Genomic DNA, 27055 nt, shown 5'->3' with positions numbered 1-27055 from the left:
GCAGCAGCACCATCCTGCCTGTGTTCCACCGCACCCAAAATAATAGGCATGCTCCTCTGATACTAGAGAGAATAGGTATGCAGCATGACTAGTATCCATTATAACTAATAGCCATGAATACCCCTTTCCTCCATGACAATGTCCACTCCCCTCTTAAAGCCCTCCAAGCTGGCAGCCATCACCACATCCTGGGGCAGGGAGTTCCACAATTTAACTATGCGTTAAGCAGCCAGACCTGGGTGAGTCATGAGAGTCAGGTGGTAGCAAGTTGCCCAGTGGTTCCTGCCAAGCCTCGCCCCAATGAGTCCTCCCTCAAAGGCTAAAACAGCCCTGGAAGGTCCCTGCCTTTTCCTGACAGAAACCAAAGCTTGAATATTGTTGTGGTTGCTGAGACACGGCCACTGAGGGCATCTGTTTGCTAAACCTACAGGCGCTCCTTTCATCATTTTAAGGGGGCTTTAACCACCCCATGTATTGTGTTGTGTGTGTGTGTTAAGTGCTGTCAAGTCACTTCCGACTCATGGCGACCCTATGAATGAAAGTCCTCCAAAATGTCCTATCTTTGACAGCCTTGCTCAGATCTTGCAAATTGAAGGCTGTGGCTTCCTTTATGGAGTCAATCCATCTCTTGTTGGGTCTTCCTCTTTTCCTGCTGCCCTCCACTTTTCCTAGCATGACTGTCTTTTCCAGTAACTCTTTGTCATCTCATAATATGTCCAAAGTACGACAGCCTCAGTTTAGTCATTTTAGCTTCTAGGGTCAGTTCAGGCTTGATTTGATCTATAACCCACTGATTTGTTTTTTTGGCAGTCCACGGAATCCATAACACTCTCCTCCAACACCACATTTCAAAGGAATCTATTTTCTTCCTGTCAGCTTTCTTCACTGTCCAGCTTTCACACCCATACATAGTAATGGGGAATACGATGGCACGAATTAATCCAGTCTTGGCGGCCGGTGACACATCCTTACACCTCAAAATATTTTCTAGCTCCTTCATGGCCGCCCTTCCCAGTCTCAACCTCCTTCTGATTTCTTGGCTGCCTTTTGGTTGACGGCGGAGCCAAGGAACAGACAGTCTTGAACAATTTCAATTTCCTCAGTGTCAACCTTAAAGTGGTGCGATTCTCCTGTAGGCATCACTTTTGTGGTCACCATTTGAAGGGGGCTTTAACCATCCCATGTATTATTATGATTTTTTTAATATTAGGCTTTTCTGCACACCTGGGGCGTTGACTACGTTTGTGGAAAGATGGGCCTTGCCTATTCGTGGGCCGAGCCCCGCCCCCCTCAGGCTCCCGCCGGTGGCCAAGAGGGACCTGGCAGCCCTAACGGCCGCGGCGCGACCCCTGAGGAGGCGCGCGCTGCCAGAGGAGCCGTTGGCCGCCTAGGCCGCCGGGGGTGAGGGGAGAGGCGGCGCTCCGCCCCTGGGAGGCCGCAACCGCCGCCGCCTTTCTGGGCGGGGGAGGCGCGTCTGGGTCACGAGGCCGGGCCGCTGTCAACCCCGCCGTTGGCCGCTGAGGTGGCTCCGGCGATGGACGAGAGCCTGGTGCTCGCCTTGGGAGGGCTGAGCCTCCAGGCCCGAGCGCCGGGCAGGGCCCCTCCTCGCAGGCGCCGCTTCAGCAAAAGCCTCTACTTGCTGCGAGGCCTGCCCGGCTCCGGGAAAAGTACCCTGGCCAGGTAACGCGCCTCTTTCCCCCTCCTCTCCCCGCTCGACGCCTTTTGGACGGGGAGCGGCCTCAGTAGCCGTCAATAGGAGTCAGGGTTCGAACCTGGGTGGAAGCCTCCCCGTGCAGCCTTTCCCTAAATGGGGTACTTTGGGGCGGACGGTGTTTGCTCAGGGCCTCTGGACGTGGTCATGGATCCACCTCGCTCAGGCGGTTGATGCACGGGAGGTTTTGCCTTGGGTTTGCCGCTCTCTAGATGCACGTTTCCCCCATCCGGATTCTCAAAACTCTGCGCGGGGGGCTTGTTGTTGAGTTTTGAGAATTTGGGTGGGGGAAATGTGCATCCCTGTGTGCGTGTGTTAAGTGCCGTCAAGTCGTTTCCGACTCATGGCGACCCTTTGAATCAAAGTCCTCCAAAATGTCCTGTCTTCGACAGCCTTGCTCAGGTCTTGCAAACTTAGGGCCGTGGCTTCCTTTATAGAGTCCATCCATCTCTTGTTGGGTCTTCCTCTTTTCCTGCAGCCTTCCACTTTTCCTAGCATGACTGTCTTTTGCAGTGACTCTTGTCTTCTCATGATGTGACCAAAGTACGACAGCCTCAGTTTAGTCATTTTAGCTTCTAGGGTCAGTTCAGGCTTGATGTAATCTGTGTGTGTGGTAATTGCCATCAAGTCGCTTCCGACTCATGGCGACCCTATGAATGAAAGTCCTCCAAAATGTCCTGTCTTTGACAGCCTTGCTCAGATCTTGCAAATTGAGGGCTGTGGCTTCCTTTATTGAGTCAGTCCATCTCTTGTTGGGTCTTCCTCTTTTCCTGCTGCCCTCAACTTTTGCTAGCTTGATTGTCTTTTCCAGTGACTCTTGTCGTCTCATGACGTGACCAAAATACGACAGCCGCAGTTTAGTCATTTTAGCTTCTAGGGTCAGTGCATCTAGAGAGCGGCAAATCCAAGGCAAAACCTCCCGTGCATAAATGGCCACAGTGTTTTGATGCTGGTACATGAAGCAGGTTTTGGGGTGTAGTTAAGTGAAGCGCTTCCTGTTTCAGATGTTGACTTGCCACTAGAGCTGGCAAACTTCCTGCCTTTGGGGAGGGGAGTTTACCATACTTACTTGACGACCCTGAATGTAAGACCTCTTAAAATGTTATACACAAACAATAACATTGTTGGACTTAACTTTATCTAAGTGTAAAATGACTTCCTCTTTTTTTTTTTAATGGCAGATTATACAGAGCGAGTCAATACAATCGACAGGGTGGGGTATTCAATAAACAATACAATAGGATTAGGGTTGTAGAACCAGTCAGAAAACTAAAAGCAGGACAGAACCTTTGGAGGGGAAAAACCAGCCTCGCATTTCAGTAAATACCGCAATCCGTTTCACTTTCAGCTGCCATATCTTTGTTAAAGCTATCTTGATCTGCCAGGAAAAGCTGGTGCCCTCAGCTGGGGGCCAAGAAAATGTTGTAGCCTATCTGGAGAGCAAGAGGAGGGTGGTCTGAGGGAATTAGGAGGGGCTACTGCTTGTTGTCTAGTTACCACTCTTCACAGACTACTCATCTCTCCAAAAAAACAGAATTCTCCTCTGTTATCTTAGTTGCTCAAGCCCTTATTCCTGCTTCCTCCACTGAAGGTGCAAAAACAAAACAGAACAGGGCCCAGCTTCAGTAATTACACCCGCAAACCTATATGTGTGATCTTTTCTTAGTTATTGCTATGAAATTACAGTTCACATCTGAACTTTTCTTAATCTTATCGCCCTTTGCAGAGTGTTCTTTTCTTCATAACAACAGAGGCTAATGAGCATATGCCAGAGAGCTGTGTTAGTCTGTTGTAGCAAAACAAAATAGAAGTCCAGTGGCTCTTTAAATAAAAATAAATAAATTTGGGGAGAAAAAGTCTGGTGGCTCCTTAACGACTGACAACACTTATTCCAGCATAAGCAGGGAATCTGCCACGATACACTGGGGAGAATCTGTGCTGCATCAGAAATGCAGTAAATTCTCTTGATTTAGATACTTCCAGGTTTCACACTTGGGTGTTGTTTTCAAATGTTGACAATAAAACACAAGGTGCATATTTGGCATTATATTTGGGGGGGGGGGAGCCTTTATCTTGCACTTGTAATTTTATAGTATGGATCCAAGGCTGTGTATGTTGTGATCTGTGAACCCAAACACAGCCCACCAGCCACTTGGGAAACCTCCTGTATTTGCTACTTGCCAGGAGTTGCATTCGAAATAACTGGCAGACTGCAAGATTAGGTTACAAGGTGAGCAAGCCTTTGTTGTGAAATGCATCTGTACTGGTCTTGAATAGCTTGATTTTTCAAAGTTGGTCCTGAACTGGAATCAAATCAGTTTTTTAAAAAGGTATATGAACCCAAACACACATTTTAATGGGTTTTCAGTGTCTATTTTATTACAGAAGGCTAGTTTGGTTTACATACTTCCTTCGTTCCCTCCCTTATCCATTATCAAGCTAAGGAGTTTCCAGGCTCAGCCTGGGAACTGTAGATTAGTTGTCTGCAGGGTATTAAAGTGAATACATCTTGGGGAATGCCTGATTAAGGGTAAAGGTATTCTGGATGCGTGGATAGCAGTGTCCTTTATGTTGCTGCAAATGCAATTTTCTCTGTAATGTGACTTAAGTTCGTTGCCCAGTTTCCCTTCCTTTTTGCACTGTGAGGGACTGTTAGAGACACACGAGGACAGTGCAGGCAGGTAAGTTGCTGAATGCATGTGGGTGGGGTTCTCTGCACGTTGCACTACCTGTTTGTACGGTTGCCTATGGGAAGGGACCACTGAGGAAAGACTCAACTCTTAAAACACTCACATTAATGTCATGGAAGAATCCTAGATGACTCCCTCATCAATTCCCTACACCAGCCACAATGGAGTATAAGATCATGACTAACTCTGCAACCAAATACTGCACAGGGCAAAGGAACACAAATCTTGTATACCAGAATGCATGTAATGAGCCTGTGTCCTTCCCCAGTGTTTTCAGAACTATGAGTAAACTAGGGAAATGGGTGATGGCGCAACTTTGCACAAACAACAATAATCATGAAGAACAAATAGAAATGAAGAGGAGAGTAATGCTTATCTTTACAGGACCCATAGAGATACTCTGCCACAGGGCTCCACACACAAATGTTTACTGGGAACCTCAATTCTGCTTCAACTCCATCTCATACAGGTAAACAATGGGGTTTAACCAGATAGGAGGAGCCCACGAACTTTAAGTAGTGTTCTCTGTCCTCCCATCTTTAGAACTCCAAGGTATGTAGCAAGGACACTCAAACCCATGTTTACAGAGTGTCTGCCAATTAATCCCTGCTATCAGGACTAATATTTACTGGTTAAACAGGCTGCAGCTGTTTCCCAACACACACAAGATACAGGGTAGATATGTGGTTTGTACAAAGGAGAGCTCTGTTGCTAGCAAACCTCTAAATACAAGTAAGCTGTCACTATGCACAGGTGAAGGTGGTGTGGGGCTCAAATGCTTTTGTGGGTTTATTATAGGTAACTTTTCTACCTGTTGATATTGTTGGCCATACACTTAGAATCACAGAGTTGGAAGGGACCACCAGGGTCATCTAGTCCAACCCCCTGCACAATGCAGGGAATTCACAACTACCTCCCCACCCCCACCCCTAGTGACCCCTACTCTATGCCCAGAAGATGGCCAAGATGCCTTCCCTCTCATCATCTGCTTAAGATCATAGAATCAGCATTGCTGGCAGATGGCCATCTAACCTCTTCTTAAAAACCTCCAGGGAAGGAGAGCTCACCACCTCCCGAGGAAGCCTGTTCCACTGAGGAACCGCTCTAACTGTTAGAAAATTCTGCCTGATGTCTAGACGGAAACTCTTTTGAATTAATTTCAACCCATTGGTTCTGATCCGACCTTCTGGGGCAACAGAAAACAACTTGGCACCCTCCTGTATATGACAGCCCTTCAAGTACTTGAAGATGGTTATCATATCACCTCTCAGTCTTCTCCTCTTCAGGCTCCTTTTCACTTGCAGCTTGCAGATTTATGAGCCAAAGCAGAAAAGCTGGAGATTGCCAGGAGAGTTCCACTGCCAGTCTCTGCAGTGGGTGGGTGAGACTGGTAGTGATGCCTGCCTTATTTGCCCCTACAGGTAACTCCCAACTTGCAGGTATCAGAGGGATTGCTAGGAGTGAGGCAAGTAGATCAGAAGAGCATGTAGGCAATAGCTCTCTGTGTCTCTTACGCACCAACCTCAAATGAGCACCTAATTGGAAGAATTGTCTGCTGCTGTAGCTGCTGTTCTTTCCCCACGGGCAACCATTCAACACTCAGGTTGTTTCTCTGTTGCCATCTAGATCACAAGCAAGGGCTGTAGTAGTGACCAGTGAGAAGCCAGCTGCTTCTCTGTGGCAAGGGTCGGCACGGTATGGCTGTAGAGAGCCACATACAGCTCTAGGAAAAAGGCCTATTGGATGTAGGGGGGGGGTACTACAATAAGATAATATGTGAAGGGAATAGCAAGCAACGGTTTTACGGGACTAAAGGGCTTCTTAGAAATGCTTCACAGAAGGGGAATGATAAAGGTGAATAGCAGCCAATAATGAAATAGGCACAGATTTTTACTGGGGTATGATGGGCCCTGGTTAGTACTTGGAAGTCTAGGGTTGCTATGCAAAGGTAGGCAATGGCAAACCGTTTCTGCTCATCATTTGACTTGTACACATATGTACACATGAATGTACACATGAAGGTGCCTTCTACTGACTCAGACCCTTGGTCCATCAAAGTCAGTATTGTCTACTCTACTCAGACAGGCAGCGGCTCTCCAGGGTCTCAGGCAGGGGTCTTTCACATCATCTGCTGCCTGGTCACTTTAACTGGAGATGTCAGGGATTGAACCTGGGACCTTCTGCATGCCAAGCAGATGCCACTTGAAAACCCCACAGAGTGTTTGGCAGCAACTTGACAGCCCTTTCCTCTACCACCCTAAAACTTACAGTGAAAGCTTGTGTGTGGCACTTCCTCATAAAGTACTTACAACAAGCAATGTTTGGGCTGCAGAAATGTTAGTAACATGTCAGTTATCAGTAATGTTGCCTAATTTAACTTATGCAAATCTTCTTTCTTATACTGGTGCTTCATTGATCTGAATTTTGACATCATTTGGCTGTTTAGTTGTAAAATATTTCAGACCTTGGGGAGTGGATCCAACTATACCCTCCAAGATGCCTTTCTCTAATGTAAGGGCCTCTTAAGATTTTGGGAAAGCTCCTTAGGCTGGAGGAAAACGTCAACCTGCTCAGTGGAATGGTAGGATAGGGTTAGAGGAAGAGTTAGTTTTTATACTCCACTATTTCTCTACCTTTAAGGAGTCTCAAAGCAGCTTACAATTGCCTTCCCCTCCCCACAATAGGCACCTTGTGAGGTAGGTGAGGCTGAGAGAGTTTGGAGAGAACTGTATCTGCCCAAGGTCGCCCAGTAGGCTTCACGTGGAGGAGTGGGGAATTGAGCCTGGTTCTTCATATTAGAGTCCACCATTCTTAACCACTATACCACGCTGGCTCCACCTTCCACCTTCTCTAAGGCAGTGCTAGCAGGGTTCCTGTGCTTTTGTACAGTGCAGTAATGAAATGGGCAGCGTTATTAAGGATTCATTGATGAAGATAGCTGTTGCTTCTCGGCTGTTTTGTTACTTGCAGAAAGCTTTCGTAAGGCTGTCAGAATTCATAATTGATGATGTTCAGTAACTGATGCTGTTCAGTGCTGAGTCTTTCTTCCCCTTGTACTGGTCAGTTTGGATATCTCTGGCAGCCTTGCCACTGAAGAATTAAGAAATACAAGTGTTTGTTGTCTCCATCCACACACTTCTGCATGATGATAAGCCTAACGTTTAGGCCACAGGCAGTGGAAGAGGTTGATGAGATATATTCGGAAAACAGCCACCAGATGCTGTCACGTATCCTAATGAACTATTTGTGCATGTCTCAGTCTTTTTGATTTGCCATCACATTATACTTTCAAGTGCATATAAGTGGTAGTTGCTTGACTCTTCTGTAGTTCTTTTCTTAGGGGCACTGGTCAGGGATCAAACCCAAGCCCTGCATTCTAACCCCCTGCCTTTCCACAGTGCACATACATCGTCTTTGTTCATTAACTTGGTCCCTATGAGGTTGAAGAGTAAGGAGAGGAAGCTCTCTTGTGCTTCGTTCTGGGGAGATGAAAAAGACCTCATTGTGGGACCCCTTTGGCTATAACATTAGGGTGCTGCTTGGGGAGTGAACGGCGTGAGTTCTAGCCTCCCAGCCTCCCAATGAGTTAATGGGTGAGTGGGATTTTGAACCCGGGTGTTGCCAGGCCTCATCCAACCCAGCGCATCACACTGGCTCTTGTTACCCATCCCTGTTCACAGTTCGCTTCTGAATTTGTAGGTGTAAATAATGGCTCAGAACCAAACTCATATTACTGGAGGCACAAATGACTTCCGCCGGCAGAGCACAATTTTCCTGACCCCCTCCCCCACAGCAGCCCAAATTACCACCTCTCCCAATTCTATTCCTGGAGGAGAGGAGACCCCCCCCCCAACAAGATGCTAGGGGCATTTTGGGCTGCCTCCGGAGAGAGGAAAGCAGAGGCAGGGATATCATGCTGTGCCCACGGAAGTCCATGTCCCTGCAGAAATGTTAGTCTGGATCCAAATCCAGTGTCAGCCAACTCTTGTGTGAGAGGTAGTTTTAATTCACAACAGAAGTTGGTTAAGAAACAGCAGTTGCCTGTTTTGTATCTTTCACAGTATGTGTGTTTAGTACGTTGCACTGAACCATATTAGCAAAGCATACGTTGACTAGGATGCAGTTCAGGGATAAATGGGTATAAAGGCAAGGCATGTCAGTCTGTTTCTATTATCAGCAGTAAAGAGAAGCGGGCAAAGCAATGTGAACCCTGTTCATGCTTTTGCTTAACAAGATGCAAAAATAGAATAGAGGAATAATTAATATTTTGCAGCTCAAACCTTTCCCCCAGATCATGATTACTGACTCTTTTTAGAAAAGTAGTTTTTCCTGAATTGGGAGGGAGTGCAGAAGCTGGCATATCATCTACCGTATTTTCCAGCTCTCTGTCCCATGAGAAGTCTGCATGACTGCTATTTGTATTATGCTACAGCTGGATGGCATTTATATCCTATCAAAAAATAAGAGCATAAAATGCATAAATAGATTGAAGAGCCTGGGCCAAATCTATATCTGTTCAGTCAGGTGCATTAATGATATGGGAAAATAGAAGAAGAAGAAGAGTTGGTTTTTATATGCCGACTTTCTCTACCTCTTAAGGCAGAATAAATCCGGCTTACAATCACCTTCCCTTTCCCTCCCAGGCTTACAATCACCTTCCCTTCCCCTACCCTACCCCCTGTGAGGTAGGTGGGGCTGAGAGAGCATGACTGGCCCAAGGTCACCCAGCTGGCTTCGTGTGTAGGAGTGGGAAAACAAATCCAGTTCACCAGATTAGCCTCCGCCACTCATGTGGAGTGGGGAATCAAACCTGGTTCTCCAGATCAGACTCCATAGGTTCCCATCAGGGTGTGACCCTCTGATGAATGGCAGGTTAGGGCAGATTATGATGTGCACCTATCATAACTGTGTGTTGTTGTTGTTTTAGTGTGAATTCATACCACGCAGTATCCTTTTGACTCACAGTCACCTGAAATGAACCTATAATATGTATAACTTTCTTCGACGTCTACCTACCCACAGTGGGGATAATGAGATGCTGAAAATATTTGCAAAAGGCAGGCTTCAGGAATGTTCAAAAAGGTGGTGAACTTGAACGTAGGAATTGGCGTTGATTTACATCTAACATGGCCTGGATGCTTGTTGCTAGGCTGCACTGTGTAATAATACCTTCTCAACCTGTACATAAATAAGCAAAAGCTTCTTAAGGGCACACTAAAAGTTTCTAATGTGCGCTCCACTACGGGGCGGTGGGGGGTGGGTGGTTGTAAATATTGTTTTGGACGTCCAGCTGGTGGTAAAAGATAGGAACATAGTGTCTTTCATAAAGGAAGAAATTAAAAGTTAACTTGGCATAATTTATTATGTTTTTCTGAACCAGGATAAGACAGTGAAAGATAGCTGAAGCTACACAGGTATTTTGATCATCATTGATTCTGTATACACAATGGAATATAGTTATCTGCATTGCTAGTTAGTCTGCAAGGAGTGTTGTCTGTATTGAATAATATAGGTATCAGCCAAAACTGAGTATTTGAAGTTCTCCCCTTAGCTCCTCTGGAAGATTGCTAGAACTTTTCCATTCATATCAGAAGAAGAAGGGTTGGTTTTTATACCCTGCTTTTCTCTACTGTAAGGAGTCTCAAAGCGGCTTACAATCACCTTCCCTTCTCCTCCCCACAACAGACACCTTGTGAGGTAGGTGGAGCTGAAAGAATTCAGGGAGAACTGTGACTTGCCCAGGGTCACCCAGCAGGCTTCATGTGGAAGGGGGAATCAAACCTTGCTCTCCAGATTAGAGTCCACCGTTCTTAACCACTACCCCACACTGGCTCTTATCAATGTAATTTGAGCGCAGTTCAAACTAGACTTTGTTCACAATGGAGATGTTTACCGTCAAGCTTGAACACCCCACCCCACCCTTCCCTTGCATTGCACACATTGATTGGAATTCTCCTAACTCCAATTTGTGGGTATGGGCACCATAGCTAATTATGTTTATTTTCCAGTCCGGGAAAGATACAAACTTCACTCTAAGGTAGACCAGGATGCTAAATTAAAGTTTAGTGAAAAGGTCCCATTTTTAGTCTTGGCTTGCTTTGCTGGAGGTGTGAGCAAGTGAGAGAGGAAGCCGGGTTTACTGCTGCCATGAAAAAAACACTGGTTTGTTCGTGACCTCTTAATGGGAAGTGGACCTCAGTACAGCCGAACACCACGAGAGTATATTCCATCTCCTTTTGAATTGAGACACTCCAAGACAGATCATTGTATTTGCAAAAATATTTTCACTGTGCATTTACATACTAAAGGGTTTTAGTAACCCATAACTTCTCCTTGTGGATTTTTTTGGTTCTTCAGGCAATTGAAACGTGAATTTCCCAGTGCAGTGGTTTTCAGCACTGATGACTACTTTTTCACAGAGGATGGCACATACATATTTGATCCTGATTGTCTGGAAGATGCACACAAGTGGAACCAAAAAAGAGGTAAGTAAATCCCTTCCTAGCAGTTGTGGTTTGGACTTTTGCCTTACTCCTTCATAGTTTTGTGAGTTGCATCAGTTGTTACATTTGATACATGACACATGATTTTCTGAACCCTGGACAAAGGCTCAGTACAAAAAGGGAATGCCAAAAGTATCCCTTAGTATGCAATTATCTATCCTGCTTTTGTACTGTTCATGAATATCTAATAGAACCGCAGTTGATTAAAACACTACACTACTAATGTTGGTTGCCACCCCCTTTTAACATCTGTGGCTGTTTCAAACTGCTGATATTGCAAGATGTTCTATGAGGACTTCTTAAATACTATATCTTGTGGCTTTTATTAACCTCTGTGCTGCTGTTTTTATTGTTTTGCTTTATGCTAGAAACTGCCTCCAGTGACTTATTTAGGAATTTTAAAAAATCGATTAATACAAAGACCTTAGTTATTTCAATCTTATAACATGGGGGAGAGAGTGAAAGCTAAACAAATGAAGGGTTTAAGTATAAACCTTTGGTGCATGCATACAACAGAGTCCCCATTGATGATAAAATGATGATTTGTATAGTCTATGCCCTCAATTTACATTGCTGTTGAATCCTAAAAGGCAGATGTATCCCCTTTGTCATTAAATAAACTGCAGCTTTTGTTTACATATTCTATTTGTTTCCCAATGAGTTTTCTTCTCTTTATCTTTTTTCTGGTAGAAATTACATTACCCGGCATAGCCACAGGAAACCTGTGCTAACCCTGTTGAAGCTCATCAAATAACTCCCAAATGCCTACTGAGAAAGGACCATGGGAAGTAGTGGGCATGAATGAGAAGGGGGGGAAATATCCCTCAAATTCCCCTTCTACTACAGTCCATGGTAATTTGGGATTAATTTACAAACTGCTTAAAGCAGAGGTGGCCAACTGATAACCCTGACAAACCTACCAAATTGTAACCCATATGTTATAAGAAACTTTGCTCACATCTTCCCACATATTCAGGAAAATAATTTTTTTCAAAAGTTGCGTGGAGCAGAGAGCAACTTCAGTTGCATCTGTCTGTTGCATTTTTCTATAGCCCAAGAACAACTACAAACTGCCAGTACGAGCAACTTTAATGTGGAGTCCTAACGACGGGAAGGGTGGGGGCAGTTGGTATGGAAAAATAACTCCTAGCCTTCAGACCATTGTTTGGAGATAAACGAGGTATGAAAGTTGCACAAGCTTTCCAGAGTTTGGGGGTGATAAAACTATTACTTGGATCAGTGTCTGCTATCCGTTTCATTTCCTGTTTGGAACGGATTGGCTCACGCCAGTTTTTACACCGGTGCGAAATGGAACAGGGTCCTTCATGACACCCCCCCCCCCAAAAAAAAGGTTACTTTGGAAATTGTGGGATCCAGGTAAACTTCGTCTTGTGCAAGTGGAAAAGCTCGTAGGACGCATCCCATTTGGTATTAACATGGGTGAAAACCATGAAACTGAAAACAAGACACAGCAAGCACGTAAGAGGAATCAACCAGACTCTTTCTCCTACTGAGGCTCCAGCGTCTTGATTTGTGGGTTATTTCCTTCCATCATCGGGTAGGCAGGACCAATTCTTTTGACTTCCTGTCTCCCCCTGGTGGGAAATAGCCTGCAAAACCTCAGTTCCGTCCTGCCTCAGAAGGGTACGCAGGTCGTAAGCACAGCTCTGTGCTTGCTCAGCTTAAGTTAGCCTTTCAGGTTTTCTACCGTAGCTCCTTATCGATTTGTGTTTTTTGTCTGTTTGTTTGTAATATCCTACTGTTTGGGTGTTCCCTCCCTCCCTCATTGCCGTCCCTCGTTTCCCTTGTGAGATTGAGTGAACAGGAGCCCCGGTGTTAATCCTGGAGATTCCTATGGCAAACGCCTCAGAGGAGAGGGAGGATGGCCTCCTCTCAGTCTCGGACTACCTGCTGGTCCAGCCTACTCCGAAGAAGTCCGAGACACCCACTCCCAATGCCCACAATGTTGGTGCCTTAAGGGGTAGGGATTTGGAAGGCTCAGCACAGAGTGCGGATGATGCGCCTAAAAGGAAAAAAAAAAAAAAGGCGCGAAAAGCCGCGGCGGCTCTTAAAAAGTCGCAACGAGCTTACATGGCGTAAAAAAAAAGAGAAAGCGCTGTCACAGAGCGGGGGGCATGTCGAGAGCCGGGAAAAAGGATCCCGCCTACTCGCTGCATGCCGACGGCACAGAAGGCGCAACCACCACGGTTTTCCTGACGGCGACTCTGGACTTCCATCTGGAATTGGTAATGTTCAGCCACTGGTCCCGGGGGCAGGTGGCCATTTTACCTCCTCCTTCCCGGCGGGCGGCCATTTCCCCTCCTCCTTCCTGATGACAGGAGTACAGGCTTCTACTGCCTTTCCAAAGGGGGGCGCCCATTTTCCCGCCACTTATTTGCCAGTGCCAGCACAACCCCCACCATCTCCTTCAATGATGGGGGGGGCAATTCTCTCCCTCTGCTCCTAGGGCAGCTGCCCCGGTGCTTACCAGGGATGAGGCAGATGAGTGGATTAATATAGCCTTGCAAAGACAGTGGCAGGCTTTTCATGCATACTTAATGAGAATTCCCCCTCAGGGACCGGTTGAGTCAGCAACTTCCTCGTCTACCAGATCCCATTCCTTTGAGAGTGGGCAGGTTACAGGCCCTGGGGGAGGTCCTTCTACCAGTTCACAATGGCCTACCAAGGCAGCACTAAAACAATCTACTGATCTTAATATTGCTGGCACTAGCTCCCACACTTCCTCCCTCAATGCTGATGTGTTTGACTCCCTGGATGAGTCAGCCCCTGTGGAGGAGTCACAGAGCCGCCTATTCAGTGGGGAGGATTATCAGGCCCTCCTGGCAAAGGCTATATTAGCTTTGGACCTGAATGAAGAGGCCTCCTCTACAGAGGACTCTAATTCTAAACTGAAACAAGAAGTGCCTGAATGCTTTCCTAGAAAGCAGCCATGTCATAATTCAGTACCATTCCCAGAGTTTTTTCTCAGAGCCATTCAAGAGGAGTGGACCAGTCCTGCGTCCAATAAGCAGACGCCTCAGTCCATCAAAACACTATACACCCTCGCTCCTTTTGAAAGTACCTCTTGTGGATGCACCAGTGGTGGATTTGCAGTCCCCTGGCCTTGCGCCTGAGGACGGCATGGGATCCCTGAGGGATCAATTGGATCGAAAGGCTGAGTCTTTAAGCAGAAGGGCCCACGAGAACGCACCATTAGCTATACAGGCCAATGCTACTACATCAATATTTGCTAGAGCCTCCTTCCTTTGGGTAAAGAAGCTCATCCAGTTGATTCCTTCAGAACATCATAGAATAGTGGGAGGATTAGAAAGGGTCCAGGACGCCATCACCCTAATAGCTGATGCCTCTCTGGACTCCATGTCCTTTACAGCACGATCCATGGCATCGGTAACCTCCATAAGAAGGGCACTGTAGCTCAGAGCCTGGCCAGCAGAATTTAAGGCAAAAACAAACTTAATAGCCTACCCCATTCAGGAAGGGCGCCTGTTTAGAGAGAAATTAGATAAAATATTAGTGGAGACGAAGGATAAAAAGCAGGCCTTGCCTAAACAATTTAAAAAGGAACCACGAGTCCCTGGTTTCCAATCCTTTCGTGCCCCACGAGCAACAAACAGGTATCGTTCTGACTTCAGAAGGGGATTGTGGAACGCTTCACGACCCTTCCGTAGGGGGGGCAAGTTCACCAGACCTCAGAACCAACCGCTCCGGTCGGACAGAGGTGACAAATTCCCAAAGAATAATCCCCAGTGACTCCCATCTGTCTCCAGTGGGGGCAGATTTTCTTTTCTTCAGTGCCAGGTGGACCACCTCACAACCAGACCACTGGGTCTATCAGATCATATCCAGGGGTTACCTCCTGGAATTCACATCTTTAAAAAGGGATCACTTCTTAAGATCTCCCATGCCACACAGGGCAGAGAAACATTCCAGAACATTAAAGGCCATTCAACATCTATTGTCTATTAGGGCCATAGAACAGGTCCCTGCCCTCGAAAGGGGCCTCCATATTTTTTACAGTCCCCAAAAAGAACGGGAACTGGCGAGCCATCCTTAACTTACAATATTTAAACAGGCGGATGGCTCGAAGGCACTTTGTATGGAAACGGTGAAGTCAGTAGTGGATTCACTGCTCCCAGGCACCTTTATGATGGCAGTGGACCTGACAGAGGCGTACCTACACATACCTATACACCCTTCACACAGACGCTTCCTCAGGTTCACCTATGGACAAGACCATTTTCAATTTCGGGCCCTCCCCTTTGGGTTGACATCCAAGATCCTAGTGACAATCATTGCCACTCTCAGACAGGAGGGCGTCCAGGTACACCCGTACCTGGGCGATATCCTGATCTGTGTTCAATCAGAACACCAGTCCATACATCACACAGCAAGGGTGGTTCACGTTCTTCAGGAACATGGATTCTTATTCAATTTTCAAAAGAGCTCTCTCATACCCTCTCAGTCAATGTTACACCTGGGGGTCAGAATAGATTCCTCTCTCAATGCCCTATCACTGCCTCAGGAACGCGTTCAGAAACTAATCAATGTCTTTTCATCCTTAGCCAGAACAAGGAAAGCCGGGGTCATGTCCCTAGCGAAGTTGCTGGGATTAATGATGGCCTGTATAGCGGTCGTTCCCTGGGCCAGATTCCACTCCAGGCCTCTGCAGTGGCTGATTTGACCGTACCAGAGGGACATCGCAAAGAAGAGGAACAGATCCATTTCCCTATCCTCAGAGACTCGGAGGAGTCTTCGATGATGGACTGATCGAAGGAACCTGGTCAGGCACACCTTCTATATACACGGGGAGCCCACACAAGTGATCACAGACACCAGTCTGGAGGGTTGGGGAGCCACCTTGGCCACCAACTCTACCCAGGGACGATGGTCCACAGAGGAGACATCGTTACATATCAATGTCCTGGAACTGAGGCCGGTACGGCTTGCCCTCCGAGCCTTCGCCCCACTCCTCAGGGGGTTGCATGTCCTGATAAGAACGGACAATATAGTAACCAAGGCTTACATAAAGGGGGGGGTCCCGATCCTCTGCTCTGCATCGGGAAGCGGTGCAGATTTTTACCTGGGCCCAGTCAAACCTTCAGTTGATTCGGCCAGAACATATCAAGGGAGCTCTGAATGTGCAGGCGGACCATCTAAGCCGCCAGTTGGCAGATGAAGGAGAATGGTACTTAGACCATGCGGCCTTCTCTCAGATTACAACCGTCTTCGGAGCTCCCTTAGTAGACTTGTTCGCCTCCGCAGAAAATTGCAGAGTAGAAAGGGTTTTCTCGAAGGGTTTTACCACCCGGCAGCAGAGGGCATAGACGCCCTTCTGAGTCCTTGGCCCTGGGGACTTCTGTACGCTTTCCCCCCCGCTGTCCATTCTTCCCAAGGTTCTAAGGAAGACTGGGCCGAAGTCATCTTGGTGGCCCCCTGCTGGCCACACTGGCCTTGGTTCGCGGCTCTTCGTCAGATGTCATGCCAGGAACCTTGGCCTATTCCAACCCATTGGGGAACATTGCGCCAGGGCCACTGGTGCATTCAGATCCTTACTGGTTCTCCTTGACCGCTTGGCGCTTGAACGGCAATCTCGCCTAGTTAGGGGCTACTCAAAGGAGGTAGTGATCACCATCTTAGTGGCTTGCAGACCCTGACTTGACTCATATACAATGCGTCATGGAAAGCATTTGTCCGATGGGCCGGATTGAAGAAGGTAGACCCACTCCATCCGGGCATTCAGAGAGTACTGATTTTTTCTTTACAGGAAGGTCTACAGCTTAATCTCTTAGCCTCAATCTTAAGGAGACAGATAGCAGCGATGGCCACAGTTATTCCAGAACTGGATAGGGTACCTATTTCCAGGCACCAGCACGTCATCTCCTTTTTTAAAGGGTGTCTCTCAGACTCAACCACCGGTTATACACAGTTTTCTCTCATGGAACCTCAATTTGGTCCTTAGAGCCCTCACAAAGGCTTCCTTCGAGCCAATATGTACCATAGACATGAAGTTCCTTCAGATGACTGTCCTTTTCCAGATTGCAACCATGTCTGCGCGACGGGTTTCCGAAATCAGAGCTCTGTCCATTCGTGAAGGTTTATGTACCTTCTATAAGGACAAAGTGGTTCTGATACCAGACCCTACCTTTACTCTAAAGATAAGTTCTCCCTTTCACAGGTCGCAGGAAATCAACCTACCTTCCTTTTGTCCTAAGCAATCAGGATCAAAGGAACAGGCCTGGCTTACCTTAGATTTACGTAGGGCTCTACATATATACATAGACAGAACCGCTGACATCTGTCAGACTGATTATATGTTTATTGGTATCAGCAATCCCAGTAAGGGCAAAAGGATGTCGGCAGCATCTATTAGTCATACCCTTAGACTCTGCATCATACAGGCATATAAGGCCTAGGGAGTTATAGCGCCACAGGGAATAACTGCTCACTCCCTGCGTAGCGCGGCCTCATCAGCGGCCTTCGATAGACAGGCCCCGGTTGAAGAAATTTGCAAAGCCGCTACCGGGACATCTATTTCTACCTTCGTTAAACATTATAGGGTTAACACGTGGGCATCGGCTCAAGCGGCCTTTGGCCGTAGAGTTCTTCAGCACGTGGTGGAATAGGGTGCTCTACCCACCCAGTTGGGAGCTCTTGGAGGTCCCACAAATCAAGACGCTGGAGCCTCAGTAGGAGAATGGAGCATTGTTTACTCACCGTGAATGCTCCTTCTCTCCTGAGGCGAAGGCGTCTTGCCCACCCGGCACAGGTTAGAATTCTAAGTTAAGGCGGAAACGTTAAGGTCAAGGTTCTGGAAAATTTTTCGAGTTAGGTTCCTGAGATGACCGTTTTCAACCAGTTCAGCCCTCCTTGGTCTTATTACTGTGGTTGTTGTCGTCAATTATGTTTACATGTTTTTTATCAAGGAGCTTCATTCCTGTTGATAGCTAGGCAAGACTGTAACTGAGGTTTTGCAGGCTATTTCCCACCAGGGGGAGACAGGAAGTCAAAAGAATTGGTCCTGCCTACCCGATGATGGAAGGAAATAACCCACAAATCAAGACGCCTTCGCCTCAGGAGAGAAGGAGCATTCACGGTGAGTAAACAATGCTCCATTCTCAAGACCATCTCACCACCTTTGCTACACAAAGTTGCCAAAGACTCATTTAGGACAGCTACATAGATACAGGATGACTGGTTCCACCGATTGTCTGGTCTTTTAAAACATTTACATTATTATGTTGCAGCACGTAAAGCAATGAAGAATGGGAAATCCCCCGTTATTATTGATAATACCAACATCCACGCTTGGGAAATGAAGCCATATGTGATAATGGTAGGGAAAATTGTACCCTCTTGTAATACTTAATGTTTAGCCATAAGCAATGAACAAACATCATCCGTAGTTTTTGAGGAAGGCAGAAGAGCTGCAGCAGCCTGTAACAGATTTAAATATATCTCAAACCTTAAACCTTCTGTCAAAAAAAAAAATATTTTTGTTCAAGGCCAGAAAGGCTCCAACTGAGTTGGGTTTCCTATCCAGTTAAAACCTCAGCTCCATCTTGTTTTATTATAGTAAACTTTGTTGGCAGCGTATTTTAGCACAAAAACTGGTTTTCAGAAACCACAAATAATTCAAAGCTATTTTCTGTATATTAATCTGTTGCTATATACATGTAACTTGGAATGCTTTAAGAGGAGAGTGGGCGTGTTCATGGAGGAGAGGGGTATTCATGGCTACTAGTAAAAATGGATACTAATCATGATGCATGCCTATTCTCCAGGATCAGAGGAGCATGCCTATTAGGTGATGTGGGACACAGGCAGGATGCCACTGCAGTTGTCTTGTTTGTGGGCTTCCTAGAAGCACCTGATTGGCCACTGTGTGAGCAGACTGCTAGACTTGATGAATCTTGGTCTGATCCAGCATGGCCTTTCTTAGGTTCTTATGCAAAAACGTGCTGGTAATGTTTGGGGGTTCCACATTGCTATCTATACCATAAGCTATACCAATGAATAGCACACACCAAAGCAACCCGCACAACCAGCATTTTTGTTTCTGAGATCCAGTGTAGTGTAATGGTTACAGTCCTGGACTAGGATGTGGAACACCCAGGTTTGACTCTGCCATGGACGTTTGGTGGGTATCCTTGAATCTGTCACACTCAGCCAAACCTACCTCACAGGGTTGGTGTGAGGATAAAATGGTGGCGCATAAAACAATGTAAGCTGATTTGGCTTCCCGTTGGGGAGAAAGACGTAGTATAAATGAAATAAATAATCTGAGGTTTCATTGTAAATTGCCTTACATTGAGTATGACCCATTGGTCCATCTAGCCTGACGGAGTTTATTCTGAGTAGCAACAGTAGTCCAACCTATGGCTCTTTCTCAGCCTTGTTACCCTGGTCCTGTTTTTAGCTGAAGGGATCGAATTGAGGACCTTATGCAAACAAAATGTGTGGTCTGCCACTGAGATATGAGCCATGCTTCAGCATATTAAAAAAAATCCTTCCATTCTGAAAGAATTCTTGGCTCCATACAGATAATTCTTTTTTTTGTGTGTGGAAATTAATATACTATTGTAATCAGTGCAAAAGGATACAGGTGTCTTTCCACAGGCACTATTAGTGCTGTGAGCCCAGTTGGAGGGACACTCTGAATACAGCGTATCCTTCAGCTAACATATGGAGGTGAATTGTGACTGGCACAGGCACCTGACTGAACAGTGTCAATGCCATTACTCATGGTGAGACATCTTTTGTACCTTCCCATGCATATACAATTTTTGATATTTCAGAAACTGGAAAAGTCACTAATAAATTCTAGAATCTCTAGGGCAGTCTGCTAATTTCCCTTCACCCCCTATGTTCGATGCAGCTTTGACTGCTTTAATATTTTAACAGGGCAGCATTTTCAGTGTCCATACCTCATAACCTTCTGTATTGAGAGCACAGCATTTATAGTATGCTGCATGTCTAACAGCTTTGCTACTTTTTGTGGAGAATACACATTTTTTGTCAGAAGTTGGCTACTTGTTTGGAATCACAACACCATCAGAATTTTTGCTGTTGCACTTTCTAATTTACCATATTGATTAGAAATCTTGTAAAACTAAAGATGGAGAAATATCAAGAGCCATAGTTTTAGAAACTGTAAAGTATCACACCAAATGTATAGTTTTAACAGTATAGCCTGTTCCCTGTATTATTCTGGAGTGTGATTTTGTTAGAGCTTTAGCATGGTTTTAAGTAAAATTAATTCAGATACCCACAAATTGTATGTAAAACTACAAGGTCTAGGACTTCTTCCTTTGCCAGCTGTTCAATTTTATAATTGTGAATGGCTGGTTTGTGACAGCATAGTTGGGGGGGTTGTCTCCCAATCCCCCCCCCCATGGTGGTGGTAAAAATTAACATGGAAAATGCTATACTATGAACAACTTTTTAAATAATACAGATTACAAACTGCATTTTTTCACATTAGGCACTTGAAAACAACTATGAAGTTATATTTCAGGAGCCAGATACACGCTGGAAATTCAACGTTCGTGAGCTAGCAAGGTATATTTTTGCCATAAATTATCAAAGCATATTTTATGTATTCAGATAAAAAAAGAAAGAAAAACTGAAACATTGAAAGTAGAAACATTCTGCCACATGGACATATTTTGATACATTTTATTTTCATTGGATTTTACTTATTTGTAAAATGAACATTTGGGACGTTATGGGGTGGCAGGAAACACTGCTTGTGAGTTTCAGGGATACCCAGGAACAGTGCTGGCCATGTATTGGGGATTTGCAGTGGGAGGGAATTGGCAAGAAATCTGCTAGTGGGAGGGTCCTTATGCCAGTGGATATAGACTGTAAGATCCAACCTCACGTCCAGTTCACTTTCTGTTTGTCCACATTCTTAGGGAAAGTTAAGACCCAGATTACATTAATTGACCAGGGATTTGAATATATGTTTTTCTCTTTTGACTTATTGTACAGACGCAATATCCATGGTGTTCCAAAAGAAAAGATACAGTGGATGAAAGAACAGTATGAGCATGATGTTACCTTCAATATTGTGCTTCATTGTGAAGAACCAGCTAGACATGTCAACAGATCCCATGGAGTTCGCAACACTGGAGACTTTTGCCATCCAAGTTCAGGATTCTCCAACAGAAGAGCTCACATCCGCTCCACAAATGAAAGATCATTTAGTAGTAGGAGTGATTTCCACGGGGTCTTTTAGTGTTCTTACGAAGTTGTATATTGTTTTACTTTTTTAGCAATTTTGTACTAGGTTTATATTTTTCTACTGAACTAGATTGACGTTTTAATCACCTGTTCTTGTCACTAATCCAAGCTACAGTTCCAGACCAAAGAGTAAATTATACGTACTTGTACTATTCTTCCCATAATCTCTTTCTCACACACACTTTCTCTGTGTTTTGGACAGGCCACCTCCCATCAGGACTGTGTACCTGACAAAGCACCCCAGTAACTGTCAGCAATTACTTCAATACTTGTGAAGTAAGCCAGTAAGCCAACGTGCTCATATACTGCTAGTAGTAAGGGAACAGCACCCATACGTTCAATAGGTTGTCACTGGTGTTTTAATGCATTTATTTTTGGTAAAAAGTATGTGCATAAGTGATATGTCAGATAATTGTAGAGAATCCTACTTCCTGAGATTTATTTTTTTGCTTATTAAGCTTTATGTCGTTTTTGACCATGAGATCTAAACAATTGCATTTTAATAAAAAAATTTAAGGTCTGCATACAAACTCTCCAGTCTATTAGACCTTACAGTTGGACAAGGTTCTACTTAGAGATGGGATGGCTCTGGAACTTTTGAAGCCATTTTTCCATTCCCCTTCCCCAAAACAGCTTTGGGGGAGGGAGTTGAAATTTATGCAATACTTAGTTTCCTGTTTTGCTGCTTTAACAAAAAACTTCAATGCCTATGTGTGAGGCTGTTTTTGTGCCAGCAAAGTAGGAAAAAAAAGATGAGGGTTGTACTTGGTCAGACTTACCAGTGCCATTGCCAGGGCCGTTTGGGGTTTGCTTTGGACTTGGCTGGCAGCAGCATATATCTGGAAACGCCTAGATTTAAAGAATGTAATTAAGTTGGAGACCCCCATTCCTCAGGACCAACTTTATTTTACATTCCATATTAAGTGTGCTGTATTTACATTTCCGTACTGATATTTGCCTATGGTAGCCTCATTGTCTCTCCACTTTTCACTCTGTAAACTAGTTATATCTTCACATAGATTTCCTTTGCTGCTGTACCAATCTGGAGCTTTATTCATCCTCTGAATTCTTTCATTATTTCTCATTCTTTTTTTTAACACAGCCTTCAAGATTTGTTAATACAAAACCCTGATAGTTTGTAATCAGGCTGTACTTCATACAAATTATTGTGAGGACTCTTCCAGTCTGGAACAAGCACGACAGCCCTGACAGTAGCATATTTAAAAAGTGGGTGATACGGGGAAGATAGAGCAAATATTAAAATTATATGTCTTAGATTAATGTATAACTTAATGGAGGTATAGTTGACACTGCTTTATCAACATTCAGAGCTGTGTTATTTTCTTTAACTCTTATCTAAATCTCTAAAATCTTTTCTGCTTTTCTTTGTTTCCCACATGCCTCCACTGCAGCTATGTATTTGCTACATCAGCCTCTAAGCTCTTCAAGGCAGTGGACCTCTTTTTACTGATAGAATGAACAAAGGTAAAACAGGGCAGTAAATATGTAGCCCAGGTGGCAGCATTATGTCAAATGTCTTAAAATTGCTAGTTTAAAAAAAAATAATGTGACAGAATGAGTGAATCTACTTTGTATATTTTTAGCATTATGTGTTTTATGAATTTAACACAAGCTGGGATCTGTTCATTTCCCCCCCATTATGACTGTGTTTACTGTTTTAAAATAAACAATGAAGGCACCCAATCATATTAACTCTTCTGAACAGTATACAAACTTCTGAAAATAACATAGAATCCAAAACATAAGAAAAATTCCAGAAATTATCCTGGGTAGTAGTTTGCTTTTGTAACTGATTAGTTGGCCCTGCTAAAGAACCAGAAACATTTTCAAAGTCTTGACAGTTTTTAAGGATTTAAATTCAGCCTTTCTTCATAGGGAAGGTGCTCCAACCCCAGAATCATCTTGGTTGCCCTCTTCTTTACTTTTTCCATCTCTGCAATGTCCTTTTTGAGATATAGTGATGAGAACTGTGCACAGTATTCCAAATAAGGCCACACCATTGATCTACATATATCAGCCATTTTATTTTTAGTCCCTTTCCTAATACTCTCTACCACATAGTTTGCCATTTTTTACTGCTACAGCATTCTGGGAAGGAAAGAGGAAATGGTGTGGCGAGGGGTGTACAGGGGAAAGTGCAAGTTGCTGTGGGTCACCCCTCCCACACACACACAACTGGGCTTGGCCTGGAGGCTGGCACCTCACAACTCAGTCATAGTTGTCCAGGTAGAGGCTACTGGGGGAATAAAGGAGAGAAAGCTGAAGATGCACAGATAAAAGTAGGTTGGCGGGAAGAAATGGGAAAGGCGATGGGAGTTTTCAAAGAAAAGAAAGATGAAATAGTGAAGGGGAAATGAGATCCCCCCCCCCCCGCAAGTCCTTGTGGGTCCCCTGCTGGTACTTCTATAAACATGGATCACCATTGCATTTCAGGAATTTGTAAAATTCACCACTACTCTTGTTGGGCTCTCAGTATTCCGTTTTGTAAAGGACACATCATTTCACTGATCTTTATTTTGAACTGAATTATGTACAATAGGCAAAACAGGGAAACCAATATTCCAAGTGTGAAAGTGTCCTTTAAATATTAAAACATACAATAAACGTACAGGCTTTTATTACTATTTCTGTCTTTGTCGTCTTTGCTGTTCCTTCGGCACAGCCCATGAACTCTTCGTTTTACTGATGCCCTTTCCAGGAGTCTCAGTTCCTTCCTTACTCTCTTGCAATGTATTTTTTCTGCCAGCTGACTGGGAAGTAGTCTCTCTCGGCAAACAGCTATCTGGTGAATCATTAACTACTGCATGAGTAGCTTTATCTGTAAAGGCAGCTTTTCTCTCTTTCAGAAAGTTATTTAAAAGGGCTTGTGTATTTATCATGGCAAGTTCTTCATCAGCAACAAAATTGTTTTCAAGAGTCTCATTTAATCTTTTCAGGGAAGGTGTTTTCACAGACTTACAGGCTGCTCGTTCTAATGATCTTGCATGGTGGGTATCACAACTCCGGGGTGGCTGAAATGCCTTTTTCAGAGATGGGGAAACAAATGTGCAGACTGGCTTGACTGGGGGAGGGGAAGGTACTCGACTGAGCAGGTCCAGTGCTTTCCTTTTCTTATAGTTCTTAGAAGTTTCTTGTAGATCTTGGGTCATTTCTTCTGAGTCTAGTGAAACTGTCGGTGTTGAATTCAGCTTTCCAACAGTCAATGGGCTCTGATGTTTTAGTTCACCGGTAGGAGTTGCGATCTAATTGACAGTGAAAAAAGACTTTAGGTTTAAATTCCCTCAGTTGTTTCTACCCAAAGACAAGACAGATAAATATTATGCTCTCAAGAGTATATTTATTTAAAGGTTTTTGTTATAGCTCCCCTGCAAGCATTTATCATGTCAAAACATTTAATAAACTTACTGAATGTGTATTTCTTGCACTAGATTTCCAGGGGAAAGGATTCAAGCCACATTCTTTGGGCAAGTTAGCTGACTCACAAGCAGTTGCCTGAAGCAAATTCATAAGCCTCTGTTGAACATCTTTGACAAAATAGCTGTTGTTCTACGGGACAAAATAAGAGGGTTTCCATTAAAAATAACCTTTGTATTTATTTCAAGCATTTATGCTGTATGCTCTTGGGCAGCTTGATTCTGGGGAAGTTTACAATACAGACAATCAACTGATAAAACTGACAACTACAAATGTTAATAAAACATTCAACAAATACAGTAAACTTACTAGTATCAAATATATAATAAAACAGTGACAAATAATAAAAATAGGTAGCATAAAATATATCTCATTAAAGGCAACACCATTAATAGGAGTGACACAGCAAAAGGAAAAAAGCAAAGCCACCAATCAGCAAAATGCCTGAGAGAAAATGTAAATATTAATTTGATGACCAAAGCTCAAAGTCCTCCATACCAGTCGAATGGGTATTTTAATGAGTGTTTTCAAGGCAAGAGATGAGCAGAGGCAGTTTGCCATTGCCTTCCTCTGCATAGCAACCCCAGTCTCTCAAGTACTAACCATGGCTGACTCTCCTTAACTTCCAAGGTCTGACAAGATATGGCTGGGGCAATTTAGGCTACTGGACTAATTTTAGCAGGGAGCAAAGTTTTTACCACAGTAACTTCTTCATGTCATCAGATGGTATGAACCCATTAATGACAGGCACCATCCTGACTCGTCTGCCACACCAGCAGACATCCTTCCTCCTCTTGCATGCGGAGCATGTTTGAAAGCTTCCTGGTTTGGGAAGACTTCACTCCAAGTTGCCATATTGTCCAGATGCATGGACCTGGGCAAACAAGTTTGGCTTCCTCCCCATAAACAGGGATTATAAACCATTCCTAGTTCAGACATCACAGCCAACTGGAGTTTTGACAGAAGGCTTCACAAACAAGGAAGCCTATCATTGTGCTCTGCATGCAAGGGAAGGAATGGAAAGTGTGCATGGACATGTCAAGCAGCCATCACATACAGCCATCACATACAGCCATCACATACATGGTGTCACGGCCATTTTTCATTTAAGTGCTTCATAAGCCTTCTTTTCTAGTTTGCTTTCAGGATCTGAGATGATGTCTGCATAAAGTAGTTTAAAGAAAACATATCCTGAGAACTCCAGATGCTTGACCTTAATACCCCTAATGATTTCACTTGGTATCTGAAGAAGTGAGCTGTGGCTCACGAAAACTCATACCCTGCCAGAAATTTTGTTAGTCTTTAAGGTGCTACTGGATTTCACTAGAAATTAGCAATGCTTACCTCTATAATGTTTTTCAGTTCATTAAATTTCCCTTGAAGATGTCTTTCCTTTGGATTTGAAGAAAATGCAGTAAGATCTCCAGCAAACAACACTGGAATGTCTGATCTAAGTTTAGGTTGCCACTTAAGATTGGTTGCAGAAATTAACTTAGTAGGAATAATAATGTCTTCAAGAGCAAGCTGCTTAAAATCTGCATAGATCTGGACTGCTATCAGATTACAATTTTCATCTGACAAATACAACACAGAGGAACCTAGAAATGAAATGAAAACATTACTTCATTTATTACATTAAATTTTTACATTTTGATGTTTCCATTTGAACCATTTTGCTGATTTAAAATAACAGACACAATTGAGCAACTTTGTGTTAGGTCTGTTTTTTCATGTTTTCCAAAACTAGATAATTTACCTATATCACATCAGATCTACAGAACCTTCAGTGATTTTTGTAGTGTGGTTCATAAAAGCAAGGAATGTGCACTGGATCCCATTTGAAGAGCGATTCTGCCTTTTGCCTTCCTGCACCTCCAAAAAACTGCGCCTGAGTAACAGGGCACCCTCAGAAATGGAGTGAGATACAGTAAAGCTTAAGGGGGAAATCTTTCATTATCTAAGCTTAAGGGACTGAGTGCTTTCATTATCTAAGCGTAAGGTACATTTAAATCAAGATTACTTACTTAACTGTATTAAATAATTATTTAAATCACCAGGAGATTATTACTGATTTAAGTAATTTCCCAAAGTATCATTCACGACATGAAGCCTGCTTTAACAAGAATAAGCAGCTTAACTCCAAACTTGCCCTGTCACACTTAGAATGGGAACTTCCAGCCCCCCACCCTCATGTGAATAATTGTTATTATCCATCCTGATAAAGATTCCATTCATAATTTAAACATGATACTTTAAAAACTACAGGATACCTGTTTCTTTCCTGAGATAAACTACATATCCCACCAAATCCACTTCAGAGCAGGTGGGTTGGAAACAGGGCTCCAATATCTCGCTGAACCTCAGACATTCCCTCGGCTTATAAATATGCGCCAGAATCTCTTGAGAGACCTAAAGATGTAGAATTTTGAACATTTACTGCTGATACTTAAAGC

The 27055-nt window shown here is 44.1% G+C and overlaps 2 protein-coding genes across 2 annotated transcripts in view; one reads left to right on the top strand and one right to left on the bottom strand.

Annotated features, from left to right (window-relative positions):
- Window positions 1–1534: 1534 nt before the first annotated feature.
- Window positions 1535–21162, top strand: N4BP2L1 (NEDD4 binding protein 2 like 1). The gene is made up of 5 exons (XM_056858509.1): window positions 1535–1680; window positions 10759–10886; window positions 18170–18258; window positions 20407–20483; window positions 20916–21162. Exons 1-5 carry the CDS (start codon window positions 1535–1537, stop codon window positions 21160–21162), a joined length of 687 nt encoding a protein of 228 aa, XP_056714487.1.
- A 2647-nt stretch (window positions 21163–23809) lies between these two features.
- The window catches only part of BRCA2 (BRCA2 DNA repair associated), a 34590-nt gene continuing 31344 nt past the window's right edge, over window positions 23810–27055 (bottom strand). Inside the window, exons 23-26 of the mRNA XM_056858506.1 lie at window positions 26873–27011; window positions 25947–26200; window positions 24594–24734; window positions 23810–24430 (exon numbers count right to left, since the gene is read on the bottom strand). Of these exons, the coding sequence (XP_056714484.1) occupies window positions 23810–24430; window positions 24594–24734; window positions 25947–26200; window positions 26873–27011 (1155 nt within the window). The remainder of the gene's footprint in view (window positions 24431–24593; window positions 24735–25946; window positions 26201–26872; window positions 27012–27055) is intronic.

Source organism: Euleptes europaea, chromosome 12 (genome assembly GCF_029931775.1).
Source record: "Euleptes europaea isolate rEulEur1 chromosome 12, rEulEur1.hap1, whole genome shotgun sequence".
Lineage (NCBI taxonomy): Eukaryota > Metazoa > Chordata > Lepidosauria > Squamata > Sphaerodactylidae > Euleptes > Euleptes europaea.
Note: the sequence above shows the minus strand (reverse complement) of the source record. Positions and strands in the feature narration are given on the sequence as shown.